The 16,028-nt window shown below is 41.6% G+C and overlaps 1 protein-coding gene across 9 annotated transcripts in view; it reads right to left on the reverse strand.

Moving 5' to 3' along the window:
* The window catches only part of LOC122408759 (uncharacterized), a 36,424-nt gene extending 24,844 nt beyond the window's left edge, over window positions 1-11,580 (reverse strand). For 2 of the 9 annotated variants that reach the window (XM_043415774.1, XM_043415773.1), the window contains exon 1: window positions 10,652-11,265. In XM_043415774.1, the coding sequence (XP_043271709.1) occupies window positions 10,652-10,778 (127 nt within the window). In that variant the 5' untranslated portion in view covers window positions 10,779-11,265. The other 7 variants (XM_043415766.1, XM_043415768.1, XM_043415769.1 and 4 more) reach the window with 7 other exon arrangements.
* Between the last annotated feature and the right edge of the window lie 4,448 nt (window positions 11,581-16,028).

Here is a 16,028-nt window from a genome sequence, read left to right on the forward strand (position 1 = left end):
ATTAAAAGTAGGCGCATATGGGAATTATTAATTGTCGCATTATTTAACGGAATAAAATGATTATTTTTTATCGTGTCTCGATCGAGAAAATATATTTGGATTCGGAGGTGCTCTGATGCACAATTTCGACGTCGAGGCGTTGAACTACCAGTAAAATTTTATTGTTTCCCGGAGGGCACAATCCATGCTCCATACAAAAGTGAGAAATGGGCCGAATGGATCACCTAAACACTGTCAATTCATCCACCAAAATTTCTGTTTCGACGACGCTTAAAATGTCATTCGATTCAAACAGTTTTCTCCTTTTCCGTCATTTCGCCTCGAATGCGATCGCGTTGTTGATCGGACGAAAACCGTGTTTGATTATATTAACATTATTTTTTTCCGAATTCAATTGTTTTCAATGTTTTCATAGTAAAAATAGCACCGAAAAAATTGCACATTCAGACAACATTATTCAGGAAAATCAGTAAAATACTTTCTTTCGTTTTCTATGGTTAAATTGAACCAGGAAATAGCTCAGGTAGGAAGCTCTTCGTCTTTTAAAAATCACTGAATTAACGGATGAAATATTGAGGACAATGAAAAAACTTGGCGTACTCGTCACGTCATCCGGGGACTAAAATACGTGACGAGAAGGTCGCACCCCTTGTCATTGTTTTGATGTGATCTACCGAATCGTACCTGGACTCTGATGTGTGTAGAGCTTTTTCTTTATCCGTTGCGTGTATCATTACAATGTAATGAAGAAAAAAGCGTATAACACGCGGAATGAATCACATAAAAATGAAACGTAGGTGCCAGGCACAGAAACGTTCGATACAAAAGAACATGAGCAAAACTCGTTCGGATATACTATTCCCCAATGGTAAAGCAAGTCCCAAGACCGTGAGAAACTTTTTTCTATTGACTCCCCTTCGTGTTCACGATCACACGTGAGCTCTTCAATGGAACGATGATTCCTAGTCGATCGGCTAGGAATCAATCTCATTAAATTTGCAACGAAATTTTGGAATAAGAAAATCGAATGAGAAATGATTTTTAGCCACGAATTAATCATTCGATCGTTCAAATAAGTCTTCATCCTTAACTGCATTCATTTTTGTATCATCAGGCGTGGATTTGATAATGGAAATATGCGTCAAAATAAAAAAGCTGATGAAACAAACAAAAGTTGAGAAAAATCATGCTCAACGATTTCCACGCAGGCAATAAACTGCGACTGATTCAATGGCTATGACGCTGAAGTTTGCAACGTTCGGAGACCAACGAAACGATGTAAAAAACCCTCCAACAACTCCAGCAATTCTCCGATTTCGTTCCCTGTAAAATTTGCAATAGTTTTTCAACCTGCACCGTGATGCTTCGTGAAATAAAAAATTGGTGAGTAACAAATGTTGTTTTTCCTTCATTCCGTTGGACTCCGACTTCGCTGCAAACTTCAGCGTCGTCAACGGCTTCAATTGCAATGGTGAAAAGGTGCAATAATGTTCGCCACAATTTTCAGCATCTCAGTGTTATCACACACCGATTCGCGAAAGAATGGAATATAAAAGGCGAATCCTGACATTGTCACCGAAAAGGACGAAGAAAAACGTGTAGCAGGGAGAATGCTTTTCGAAGGTGAACAAAGAACTCTCGATAAAGGAATGTGTACACATTGGAGAGTACAGTAGCCTCTGTTATAGAGAGCCAGCACTTTTGAAAGTTATATCGCAGTGACGAGAGGCGAAGCTTTCGGTCTGATTCCCCTCGATATTTGTACAGAGCTTTGTGCAAGCAAACCCGAAAAATTGGAGCCCGAGCAAAGTGCTTTTTCCCTTCATCTCTCCACATTTTTTCATTCATTTCGTTTGACACGAAAGATAATTTCCCTAGTCGATTGGGTTCGCAATATTACAGAATGTTAAAATCCACATATACTCAATTGGAACGAATTGGCAAATGTTGCGTATACACAAATTGAGATATTCTTGTCAATTGGAACAGTTCGAAATATAAATTTTCTTTTCCTATCGCGTTTTGCGATTGTTCGGTCATCTCGGTAAAAAGTACGGGATCGCATGAGAGCTCAAGCCCGAGGAAGGTTCAACGTATCAATAGAAAAATGTCTTCTCGATTTCTGAGGCGAAATGCTGTCCGATGCAGATCGTAGAATATTTCATCGATACGTGATATCCTGTCGCGTCTATACAGACACAAAAAAGTATTCGATTTACGGAGACATGTTGAAGGTGTGTTAGGGGATTTTGTGCCTTAAAGAGCAACTCGGCTGAAAGTACTACGTGCATCCGCAGTGCAGACCGCAGTAACGTTACGTTTGAGCTACTTCCCTTCGCCACCACCCCTGCGTCTGCCCCACACCCTCGTTATTTGGGCTCTCCTTCTCGCCGTCCACCGATTCTCATGAGGCTTTCTCATTCTGGCCTTCTTACCCGGAGCTTCGGCGAACCGGCCCCCACCGCTCGTCGCAAAATTCTCCCTCCCTCTTAAATCCTATTCGACGAGACGTTTTTTTGAGTCGCATTGAGAAACCTTGAAAAGTCTAAGCACCACGAGACGGCAAATGATGCATCGTGATAGAGGCGCTCGACCAATTGCGTGCATGCCATTGCACCGAAACCCATTATCCGCAGCCCCTCAGTCCTCGTGGCTCTATTCGCGGACTATCGGCTACCATAATTCATGCGCTCTTCCATACTTTTATCCTGTGCCTAGCTCAGACCCGAGCTCGCTATATCGCTCTGTACACATTGAAACTTCATCGTCCCGTACAAATATCTCGAGAGACCTTTTCTTCTCCTATTCTCTTCGCGATAAAGGCTAACGCAATGTGCTTAACCGTGATTACATGAAATCCCATGAGGAATTGCGCTCTTTTCTCATGTACGACGTGCTTAGAACTTTTCATCGGTTTCAGCCATCTAAAAATACTGCCCTCGGATCGTGCACGTTTGCCTGCTTGTGCTGGCTTTCATACTGATTCATTAACTCGACGTTAATTCTGTTGTATTATTGGCCAAGTATCAACCCACGAAAATATGAAGAATTTCAAAATTCCTTTCTTCAATTCGGCCATTTTTCTACAATAAAACTTGATTTTTCAATCGTTTCAAATTATTGTAATCGATCACTAAGGAATTGTTACCCCTAAAAAGTCTCGTTGTGAGATCGGTTCCATACATTCATGGATGAAATCAAAAGTTTTTAAAAGTTCAAGTGCGCAAATTTGCACCAGTGTGGGGAGTGTAGTGTCCAGGGTTAAGATCCAGATTTACGATACGAAGATTAATCGAAAGTCAAACAATTTCGCAAGACCGACACCACTGGAGACACGAAATTTATTTTCACCCCGAGCAGACTTCCCCATCCCCCTTAAGAGAAGTCTTATGGCCCAATAAACAGTGTACACGTAACATGGGAACCCATATCTTCACAATAAAATACGAATGTCCAACTAGACGAACATTACCGCATTACAAAATTGTCCGGTGTCTCGTACGTCCGGTTAAGGGGTTTAGTTGCACGAGAGAGCGAGAGAAATAGAGGAAATAGTAAAGCCGCAAGGTATATCCTCTCCTGTTCCAATTACACAATCCTGTGTACATTTTCTCTCGCAGCTACAATTCCGAGGGCGACACGTGCAATTTCGTGAAAGGCTCATCATCAACAGTTTAATTGAGTACCATTGTGCAATTAACGGTACAATGGTCCTTTCCAGCCTTTGAACTGTTAATTACAAGTGGCCGAATAAGAAGTACCAGGGTGGTGAGAATTTTCAATTCTTATCGTGTTAAATATTTGGTGAAAATATTTTCACGTTTCATAATAAAATTAAGTGAAATTTGTATTTACTCGTTGTTACGAGATAACAATATATTTCGTACCGGAGGGGGAATGCTTAAAACATTTATGTACTTTTGTTTTCATGCCTACTCAACGAAGCGATGTTACATCGAGTTTATGTATAAATTTTATAGATAATGAGAATAAAGACGATATTGTACTTTAACCTGCCAGGGAAAAGAGAATTCTCGGTCACGTCCGTTCAATGACTGCCACGACTACTCACGACGAATCCTCGGCTCAAAGCACCCTGCGATACACTTGCACACAATCTCTGTACAGTCTATAACCACAGTCTTTAGCTTCGAAGTGGTTTGTCCAACGGCCCCGGAGTATTTTTTCCCCGGTAATGACGTAGCCCAAATGGTCCGATCACATCGAGCTTACTCCACTGTGAAACGTTTTAACGCTTTTTAAGCTCGATGTTTTACGACCACGGTTCTACGATATATATTTTTTTTTATCGCTGAGACAGGGATGAGAAACACTTATCAGCCAGCTCAACCGGACAGAAGGAAATCTTGGAAAAAATTTGGCTCCTTTTTTGAGGAGGCGAGACAAGCAATCATTTCTAACCGATCAATCACTTCTGAAAAACTTTTTTATTTCCTGGGTAATGGAATGTGGAATAGAATAGAATAAAATTTATTAATGCGCAGGACTTTTGGCAAACTTTACATTTGTTGTAAAATTTTGTTTGTTATACAGTAATATTTATTCATCTAAATTAATCTTTCCATCAATGTACCAATCTACGAAAAGAACCCTTGCCTAAGTTTAAGGCGTTTTCCGGGAGAGCATTCGAGAGTTACGGTTACGCTGAAGGAATGCCTCTTGCATTCTGTTCGAAAGTGAGGAACTTCCAAAAATTCTCTCTTTCCCAGTTTCTTCGTACAATGATTAAATCTCTGAGGTACGAGGGCCTTCCTGTACGTAAAACACCGTGAGTAGGGGTAAAGGGGTTCGTAAAAACCGAGAGGTATACGCGAGTAGGAATATTCGATAAAAAAAAAACTTTTTTCCCCTCTTTTCGGGAGGAGCGGAGGGGGGTTTTTAATTTATCGTAAAATCCGCGAGTTTTCGCCACAGGAAGTGAAGCGCATCTTCGTACTTGTCGAATGACGAATAAAGTATGCGTTAAACTATGAGTCGTTGGTAGTCAAAAGTGAAGTTCAATTTACAATTTCCGGTAAATTTCAGGATTTTCATTGAAATTAAGCGGATAGCACAATCGCAATTTTTTTGAAATATTCCTACAAAACTTTCCACCTCGTTCGAAGAACAATAAGGGTATTTCGACTCGATCGTGCTTCGTTCATGTGCCATAGGTAAATTAAAAGCAATCGATATATTACGTCTCCTGAGAATGAAGAGAATTCCATCATCGGAAACAAGATCCATGGACATGCACTCGAGCCATTATGCGCATCCCGATGAATAAGCACAAAAACCCTGACACGTTTACGATCATGATGTAGGTTATGTGCACTACACGAGAGTTAACTCCGAGTGTCTCAAAGGTGGTTTCTCATTGATTGGTTTAACATCGTCTCGTGTCAGGATCGCACGCGCTAGTCGCGGCGATAAACAGATCGCGTATATCTGATACAAAAGAGTAATGAGATAAAGTGCACGATGATCGAATGTCTCGGTAACACGATGAACTAAATTAACACAAAACTTACGTCGCTTTAGTGTCATTTGCAATTTATTCGTTTTTCTTGTCCTTACAAACTGAACAAAAATCAACGATACAGCAGTAATCGTGTCGAGAGTCAGTTAAAATTATACGAGAGCGAGATGTGCTCGGGAATCAAACAAATTGCGCTTCCTGCTCTCGCGCTTCGCGGAATTACATTTGGCAATCATTGTTTCATGAGAATGAGCAAACGCATTGTTGAACGAAACGACGAACGACGAATCTAACGATTAAGAATATTTGGCAAAAGCTACAAAAGTTACTTGTGATTCAAACAAACAACTGAACTTTTTTGCTCTTTTAATGATCAAAGAATCGATTAAAATTCATTCTCGCAATTATTAAAATAATGTGTAACTTATTTGTTGAGATTCATAAATTTTTAATATAACGATAGCAGTTTAAATACTTTCGTAGAAAAATCGTCAAGCAAATGTGACGATAGCCAATTTGTATTTATATCCATATTTTAAACCAGCTGGTTCATGCTGTGTCGTTATTGCTCGTTAACCAGTGTTTTTTTCTTTTTCCATTCCCGAGTGATTTCCACCGTCAACAAGGCTTTCTCAAGACATCATTGATATCTAAAACATTACATTTTTTTATTCTCGTTTTTGGCTCTTGCTGGGAGGATCCCATTTCATTGAATCCAAATCGTTGCACAGGAAGAGTGCCTGCCCTAGGAGCCCTTCGAAAAATATGTGATTTTCGTTAATCGTTTTCTCGACAACTAGACGGGATAGATCCTATAATACTTCCAGGAATAGATGTTCGCTGTATATTTCTAGCATATTTCTAAATTTCAACGCTCAAAGTTGGAATTTTCGGTTTCCATTAGATTCGCGCGATCTTCCTTAACGGGGAAAAAAGGAACTACGTCACCGCGAAGTAAAGTGACTCATCGATAGTCTGAACGCGCGATAGAAAGCAACCGCAGTGCTTCGTTTAAGGTGGTTTCGCGAACGCTTTGAGCTTCCACCAAGTTTCACAAAGCTCCGTACACAAACCGTCGGAAAAGTTGGTCGCTACATCGTAAATTTAGCGGTGGCCAGCGTGCTATGTAATATGGACTGGTAAATGTACCGTAGGAATGAGCTATGCTGAATATCGACCATTTTCACTAAGCTGCGCCATCGTGCAAGGACAAACGAGAATTCGATGCTGTGTGCGAACGCGTAGGCTCGAGGGTTGTTGTACACGTTAAGAACGAGAGACACGCACGGGTCAACTCGTTTACGTGCGGAAGCAGCCGAATCTTTCATGGCGGATAAGGAAGAACGATCATTTCGAGCGACGATTGCGGACGGTTCAACTCGTCCCAGAAAATTAGTGAAAGGCTCCTTCGTCTGGCAATGTACTGCACTAATTTCAATTGAAAACCCGCCATCACTGCGCTTCGTCCCGACGCGGTGAGAACGTGCGCAAACGCCGTTGATTAAAGCGTACTTTACGGCCCCTGCAATGAGCCTTCTACAATGGCAAAACAGAAGTACGAAAATGTGAAAAAGGTCAAAGTACTTATTTGATCCATGTTTCCCGGGACACTAAGATAACAGTGACTTGCCGTAGTCAGCATGAATGTGAAGAAATCGATATCGGGTCGAGCTTCTCCGCATCAGTCACCAACGATATATGTAGATGTAACGGATGTCTCGTACACACGTAAGGGAAACGTGAGAAAAGGAAAAACTCGACTTCGAGTGTACTCATCAGTGAGGAGACTTTTTTTTCTAGAATCCAGAGCAAACATAAAAAAAGCTTAGCCTCACGAGTCGGAGAGCTTTAATGGAAGAAAAAACTCTTTGTGTTGCCCGTGCGTTGACTACACGATTTCTCCATTTTCCGCAGGGAGATTCTGTTCTTTCGAAGCCTGTGTTCATATACACTATTTTGGACCGAATCGATAAAACGACTGAGCTCGAATTTCCTCACGTTTCTTCTCAAACGAAATCTTCCGGAACGATATCTCGATGCTGTGCGGAGTGTCCAACATTTTTGCTTTTCCGGACATTCGAATCGTCGACTTTTTTCACATTTTAATAGACTTCGATCGGATCGTTGCGACAATTCTTTGAGTCAATAGCCGAAAATTGTTACTGGGAAATTGCCTAAAGCACGGATTCAAACGAGTCGCTAACGCGATTTTGGAAATAAGATTCTTCCTGGTAACGACGGACAATTAAACCGAAGATGGAAAGAATCGCGTGCTCGTAATGAACATCCGTCGAGCGTCCGTTCCACTAATCATTTTTCACCAGGATACGAAGACATTGAACGAGCATCTTTCTGTACTTTTTCGTGTTCACGCGGACATAATTTCCTATAAATTGAATACTGTGCGAACATGCACTCGTGCGGCTTGGGAAGCAACCGAAAATATGAGATTTCAAGTGTCAAAATGGTCGAACGTTTGTACGAATATGCGGATTGAGAGTTCTTACAATAGGTTCGAAACATCTGGAGCTTGAATAACAAATTTCTCTTGAATGTTACACCTCCCGAGCCGGAGGACCCTTTTTCCATAACCCCCGGAACTTTTCCTTCGTCTCACGTCGAGCGAAACTTTTTTTCCCTCGAGAGTCTGAAACGATGAGGAAAAGACGTTTCGTTTCAAAAGAATATTATTTCGTACAGATGCTTCTCTTCCGGTCTCCCTTTTCGAGGACTCCGTTAGAATTTATCAATAACACATCGTCATGTAAACGCATTATTGATCCTACGTCTAACCACGGTGCGTACAAAAACCGTCAGTTCAAAAAGCTCTCGAGCGAACGAAACGTCACAAGATATATTTCCTATGCTTTTTAAGCACTTTCCTATCTTTTAACAGCTGCGATAAGGTGCAGAAATTTTTGTAACCGAGACACGTAAACTGCACCATTTTTCGGTGCTAAAAATATTACGAAAACTGGGCGGATGTTATTCCGGCACGTGAGAGGATTTGTCGAAAAATATGAGAACTTGCACGTAGGCAGTGAGGAGAGGAGGACAAAGACGATGTAAAAAGTTTGATGGGCTACGCAAATCCTTGCTTCGCTCAACTGCCACTTCAATTTCGAGGCTTTTTACGGAATTACTTCAGCAACGGTGCTTTTTTTAATAAGATTTCTTCCAAAAGATTTATATTTATAACGAGTTCACGCAAATCCTATGATTCAAATTCTTTCGCTAGGATTTTGAAATATTTTTTGTTCTTTCTTTCGAGTGACTCGTCAGTTCCTCCAACAGGCTACTGTAATTCGTGCAAGCAACTTTTTACCGGCACATCATTCGAGGAGGGAGTATAGACATTTCTCTCAAGGGGTTTGGGCTCGAAGTTGTCGTCTGGCAAAGGGCCATCGATTGGGTCAGCTGTTCGCGAGCTATTGTACGATAGGACAAATATTTTGCTTCGACAAACGGGTTATCCTAAGAGGATTCGAAAGTTTGATTGTGAAATGAAGAATGTCTAATACGGATAAACAAGATTAATATCTGAGGGCTGCGAGAGGACGGCGTCATTAGGGCTCCTATAATGAACGACGAGTCATAACTTTCGAGAGAAAAAATTGTAATATTTTTACGAAGGAGCGTTTAGCACAACTTTTGCTTAATAGTCAAAGTTCGTCCTGCTCGATTGACAACTTTTTATGCGAATAATAAGCAAAGACTTGGAATAATTGCAATGTAACTTGACTAAAAACTCATTTTCTCCCACTTTTCTCGCGTTTTTTTCGCACACGTAAAGACATTTAGTTTGAAATATAGGCGCGTTTCGTGGAAGTTTCACGAATACGAGAACAAGCGGAATTAACCGAGATTGGTCGTACGACCTCATCGCGGGTCAGACTAATTTCGACGAGATTTCTGAGACTCCCGAGAGATAAAATAAGAGATTCGCAGTACGCAGAGTACGCTTTTTCTTTGCTGCGTTTGCTTTGAACGAGCGAGTTGGGAACGAGATTAAATAGTTTGTGCACAGATCGGTCGGGGACGGTGAATAAAATATTCCGAGGCAAGGTTAACTTTTGCTTTTGGCCTAATGGAAAAATGAAATAGGAACTTGTAAAAGGTTCGCGTGTGTCGATTAACGGGAATTTCGCTCCGTGCTCATCAAATTTTCCTGGGTAAGCACTCAGCACACAACATTTCATGGCGCGAGCAACGAAAAGGCTTGAGAAATAAAAAAAAGTGAAGGAACTACGCTGCCAAAAATATTTGGTTCGAAGCGATGAGTCTCCCGAGAGCCCTCACCTGGAATTTACTCGCATGACGAGGCTATATATATGCGTATAAGCAAATAGAATCATCGCGTACGAACAAACGCCTCGGGTCAGTAGAACGAGTCACGAAATAGTCAGACAAGGCGAAAACTTACGGTGGAAAAAATTTCATCAGGATTATTACCTTAAATGAATGCTGTAGAACCGAAATACATTGTTCGCGAAATTTTGAGTCTGAAGAATGATGCCACTGCCACCATCATCGAACGAAAGACTGTTTTTCTTACATTTTCGAAACGGAGGAACTCGAAGAATCCAGTAAAACGTTTTTCGAAATATTTCATTGCACGCTGATAATTGCGCAATCGATTTCGCAACGTAACGCGCAATGCAACTCGAAATCGTCCAGAATACTTCTGGAAACATCGTGTTGGTCTATCTCTTCGTAATCTTCGATGCATTAAATGGAGATATGAAGAAACATTGTACCGCTGCGGATGCGCATTTTAAATGGCGTTTGTAGCAATGCGGGAAGGATGAAAACGTCGGAAGATAATTGAGAAAAAATCGCGATGCGAATGGGCTCGATTCTCTGGGTCAATATGAGTAAGTTTTGAATCCTTCAACAAAATGCTTAAATCGGCTTTCATCGTTTTTCATCGAAAAATGAACTGTTCGACTTGGCCAAGTCGGAAAATCCCTAAATCCTCGTGATATTTACCGTTTTCGGGATCGTAGAAAATCCTTTGGCATCTTCTCCCCGCGACTGAACCCAGAGAACCAAGAAAAATGTCTCACCCCGAACATGCGGGAATCGTTCCCAAAGAAATAATGAGAGCCACCGAGAGATTTGTCTCCGTAAATAAGGGCGAGTGCAATTAGAAGAAGAGCCGTTTCTATTTACCTTCGAGAGTAGTGAATTCGGGGGGGTCCGGGTCCCCGAGGGCCGTTGATGCGATGAGGATGCATGACGAGCTCAGAACGATGAAAATAACCCGAACGGCACGAGACCGTGCCGACGTGCCGCACATCTCTCCACCCCGAACGACACCACGATGGCCCACGGCGTTACTTTCATATTACATATCTCTGCCGAACCACAACGCGTGTTATCGATCACGCTGCTTCCTTTCCGGCTTCCTTTTTCCCCCTTTTTCCTTATATTTCGTTGCACTTTCTTTTATCCCTTGCACCCGGCTCCTTTCGCACCTTTTCTTCCAATCTCCGAACAAACGTAATCACCCTCCTCCTTCGCACCTTCACCTGTGTTGCAATATTTGTCAAGTTCCGCAGATTTATTAATTTTGCCTGGGACTATTAATCACGGGGAATCCATCGCGAGTTTAAACTTAAAATTATTGTTTTCGTTCGTGTCGATTGTTTATGCATTTTTAATATCATTGATAAATATACACAGGCATGTTGAGAGCAAGTCGATACATGCGCGACTTAGTAACATGTAATTAAACATTTTTCGTTATTATTATTAAATAATCCTTTGGTGTATGAACCGAGCGTTCGTTCATCGATAACTTACTTTGAATTTCAGTGTATATTTACGTAAATGAATACATGCGATTGTACACAAATATATACTGTTTTATGAACAATGTTAATTTCAACATATATTTATATACAGACGCATGTATAATTGTATAAAAATGCGACAAACACGACTCGTATGAACCGGAACTGGAGTGACATACACGGTGAGGACCGGGCGGTTGCAGAGTCAACGAGACGCGGTCGACAAGCGCACCGGACGAGTTGCCGAGACTATCGTCGAAGGGGTCGAGAGCGTCGCGACCCTAAGGCGCCGGCGCAACCCCTCGCACCCTCGAGCATTTCCTCGACGAAAGCCCATTTCTCACCCTCCACCTCCCTCCTAACCTCGCGGCTCTTCGGGTGCAAACAGGGGACTCGTATACTTGCCTGTTCTTCCTTGTTCTTCCCTGTTCCCTCTCTGACTCACTTTTCGCATAAAACTCGGCTCTGCCACCGACCCAACGCGGGAAAACGACCGAGCATACGAGAATCGAGTGATAAACTCTGCGGTTACAACATTTTTTATTTTTTCTCTTTGCAAGAATCTTCATCTCTTATTTTTTCGCTGGGGGTTATCAGTCAAATGAGATTAGAGTTTCGGTAGCAATAAAATGTCGCGTCGATTGATTTATCTTATCAGGAGACGCGGTAGCGACTCGACGCCAAGTATTATTATCCATGCAATCGCCTGCATGCTTTCTCAGCATCCACGAAAAGCAGGCGAATTTAATCCGAGTATCCGAGTCGTTGCATCGTTGTGATGCAGCTTCATTTTTTTTCTCATAGCGATTTGTCTGCTGTCTCGTTAACGAAGTTCATACACGAAACGATTTTCTTAAAAAAGTCTTGAAACTTGCACTGATTTTTGCACGTTTTTTAAAAAATTGTTTATCTTTCCACATAACGAATAAACGCTTCTTACGAAGCTTATGAAAAAGTACACTATAACAATGAAGTACATAATGAAGGTTTGGGAAAAAATTCGAGACGATTGCCTTGCTAGTAATAAAAATATATTAGGTTAAAGATTTAACGAAATTGGTAATGAGCACTCGTAACACCTCGCATATTTGCTTATTTCGGCGTTTTGTTTCTTCTTGGCTTGGCCCAATCCTGTCATAGCCTTCCGTCTTTTTATCAACACTTTTTTATTAATCCATTTTCCTTTGTGTTTACCCTTTGCGCTCTCTAATGCGATTTTTTACATAAAAAAATATAGAATTTTCGCCAGGGACGAAGGAAATTTCGGGTTCGGTCAGTGATGGGTCCCTCATTAATTAATGGCTTGTAATTTCATTCGCCGAAAGATAAGTTGAAAAAATGTAATTAAAATTTCGAATTAATAACTCTGACATTAATTCCAAGTGATTATATCGTCAATTAACCCTGCTCAAACGATGCCAAAAACCTAAAAAAAATGTCCGCTCCTTTTCTCCATCCAATCGACCCAATGTTTCAATCTCTTGCTCTCATTTTTAACAATTTTCTTTAGATTATTCTGTACGTCAAATGTGCAATGCCATAAAGATGCAAAGCTCAAAAGTTCATATTAAATGGCTCGAATAAAAGCATTCCCCGCTGTAATTAAGCCGTACCCTGAGTGGATAACGAAAATTCCCATTAGAAAATCTTCATTCTCGTTACCTCGGTCGATATTTGATTGTACAGGGGATAAGGACCCCTCGGATCTCGAGGCACATTACATATTCATATGAATAAATAGATAAAACGCGTTCGTATTCGACTTGGATAGAAACGTGACACGTCGCAACGCAATTAATGCAATTACCACGAGCCGGGCCTAGTCACGGTCGAATTACTTTACGACGTCATTTCAATCTATAATATTCATGTTAAATTTTATAAAGCATACGTGCGTCTGAACTTTTTCCAGATATTATCTTTAGTCTTTACAGAAAATGCGATCGTCAACGAAACGTTCATTAGTCACGGAATTTACAACAAACTCAATACTTTTTATTCAACAAAATGACTTTCAATCATGCTTCCGGAAACAGCCTGACTAAGATTAAAACGTGAAAACAAAACGACGCTGAAGTTTGCAACGTTCGAGTCCAACAAAATTAACGAAAATAACGTTTGTAATTGACCAATTTTTTTTCACGAATCGTTGGTGTAGACTGAAAAACTACGAATCGCAAATTAAGCAGGTAACAGAATTGGAGAATTGCTGGAATTATTCGAGAGTTTTTTAAAATCATTTCGTTCGCCTGCTCCAACCTTGCAAACTTCAGCGTCACAAAACAAACCCATATAACGAACATCGTTGATAATCATATTTCAATTTTCGAGTGAATACCGCATTATTTGAAAAACTACCTCAAAAAGTTGGCTCGTCGTGGCATACACCAAGGCAAATTCAATTATTCACCGAGGCCTAAATTAGTCGAATATTTTTAACCATACGAAGAGGGAGGGATGAGATCAATCGATGCATCAATTCTTTCCCATTGCATGAGCTCCAGATACACACCTCCGTGTCTTCCCTCCGTGGATTAATATATGCATACCTCTGCACCATCAGCCTCTGTGTGCGCGTGTGTGTGTGTGTGTGCGCGTGTCTATACATAACACAGGACTCACCGTGTCGTCGTCTCGGAACGGTTGGCACGAGCCTCCCGAAGCGTGGTTAAATTCCTGTGCAGCTCGGCGACGTTATTATCCGTCCTCATTCGATATATTATGAGAAACGTGCTATGAAAATATAATGCGTCGTGTTCGTAATGCATCGAAAAATAGAGAGAGAGGGAGCGACACAGAAGTGCACGTGTCATTAACGCAGCCAGGATCTCGTCGAGTCTGCGTTCTCGCGCACAAGTCCATCAGGATTAAAACGCAACGTGTCATCCTCGTGTGCGCCTCTTGTCGTTCATATCCCCTCGCGTACTCAACTTTTTAAACGTTATTTACGAAGCCCGGACCGCAATGCTGAGCGATAAGTTCGCTCGATTCTGGCAACACTGCCTGATAATAAATGTTGAAGTTTGAAGAAAAATTTTCTGTATGGACTATGTACGCGAGGCAGTGAGCTTGCAGATAAGAGTCCCGCAACGACGATAATTCCAGGGGCTCGTTCAAACCTTCACAGCTATTGGCCACATTCGAGCTGCTCGGTGTTTCGATTTTTCTCTCAAAAATTCATCAACTCGAGGATGATCAATCGAGGAGAAAATTCAGAAAGCGAAGTACCGCCGTTTCCTCCTGAGCACAGGAGCACAAAAAAAATGGGGATTTTATGATCGTGCCGTTGATCGAGGATAGGGAATTATTATAATGAGAGAAAACCTTTTCGTTGTGAAGTAACGAAAAAATAAAACAATTGCGGCCTACGTTCAATGGGAAATAGGAGGAAGAATGCGCGATTTATTCTCCCGCTTTCCTCGAAATTTCATTCGTCTGAGAGAGGCTGAAAATTATACGAATCGTAAAAAATGGCTGCATGTTAAATCCAGCGAAATTGCCAATGTCCAATGAGTGAGCAGCGTGTGTCTCTAAAACGGTGTTTTACCCCGCGATGGCGACGAGAGTCTCGCGTGCGATATGCGAGTCGCAAAAACACGAGGCTCGAGCCTCATAATCCTGGGGAAAAATGAAAAAGTGAGAGAAAAGCTGCACTTTTCTCTGTGGCACTTTTGTCCTCGATGTGGGGGAGTTGTCGACCTGCCTGGAAAAAGCACGAGCTTATTCGGGAAGTCGATACTGACTCCGTACTCCATAATGTACGACGTTTACGTGCGTCCAAGTTGCAAGAGGGTGTCTCACATTGTTTTTAGTCCACTTGCTATGGAGAACAATAAACCCTTTGGAATTTTAGCAATCGATGAAATTTTACGAAACCCGGATCCAAATCCACGTGGTTGAACGATGGGACGAAAAGCTCTGTCAAAGCTAAGGATAAAACCTCATTTCACGGTGCGTTAAAACCGCATGAAAATCGTGCTGATCAAATGCTGCGGTAAGAAAAATACGGATGTTCTCAATTGGAGCAAATCGACGAATTGACAAATTGCGATAAAGAAAAAAAGCACGCGCTCTCCGAGTCCCAACGACCTCTGCCTCGCTATATCGAAACAGAAAAATCACTCTGCAGTGAAAAGAAATGACTAAAGAGGATCTATTAATAATATTGACCCTCTTTTACGCTGATGTGAAAAATAAATGAAAAAAGTCTGGAGTCGTGCTAACCGAAGTACGTAGGCAGGAGGGTTCAAGCTCAGGGACCTTTGATATCGCGTTTCAAGGTCTTATCACGCTGGATTTTCTATCGCGATAACGATGAATGATACTCCATCGCTGCTAGCGAACTTTGTCGTACTTTATTCGAGCGTGGAGGAAGCGGAGAAGGAGAACGGTGCGAGAGGAAGGCGGAAGCAAGAAAAATGAGGAAATAAGACAGAGGGAGAGAGAGAATCGAAAACTCTCGGTATGGAGGGCCAAACTTATCGTACCGCTGTCTCAAGAGTGGCCCACTTTCACTTGGCAATATAAACGTCGTAATTTCACGCGGACTACAGTGCAGAGAAACGCCGTTACATCATTGCGAGTGCCTCCTCGAGTCTCACCTCATTTCGGTTTCCTCAGACCCATGAACATCGAGAAAAAAACAATTATGAGAGTACACCGAGAAAAAAAATTGTTGATTCAACAGCGATTGATGTTATCGGAAGCTCCCTGGACTCAACTGCAACGCTTTCGAAGAAAATGAATCTGCAGTT

The sequence above is a fragment of the Venturia canescens genome, chromosome 4 (genome assembly GCF_019457755.1).
Source record: "Venturia canescens isolate UGA chromosome 4, ASM1945775v1, whole genome shotgun sequence".
NCBI lineage: Eukaryota > Metazoa > Arthropoda > Insecta > Hymenoptera > Ichneumonidae > Venturia > Venturia canescens.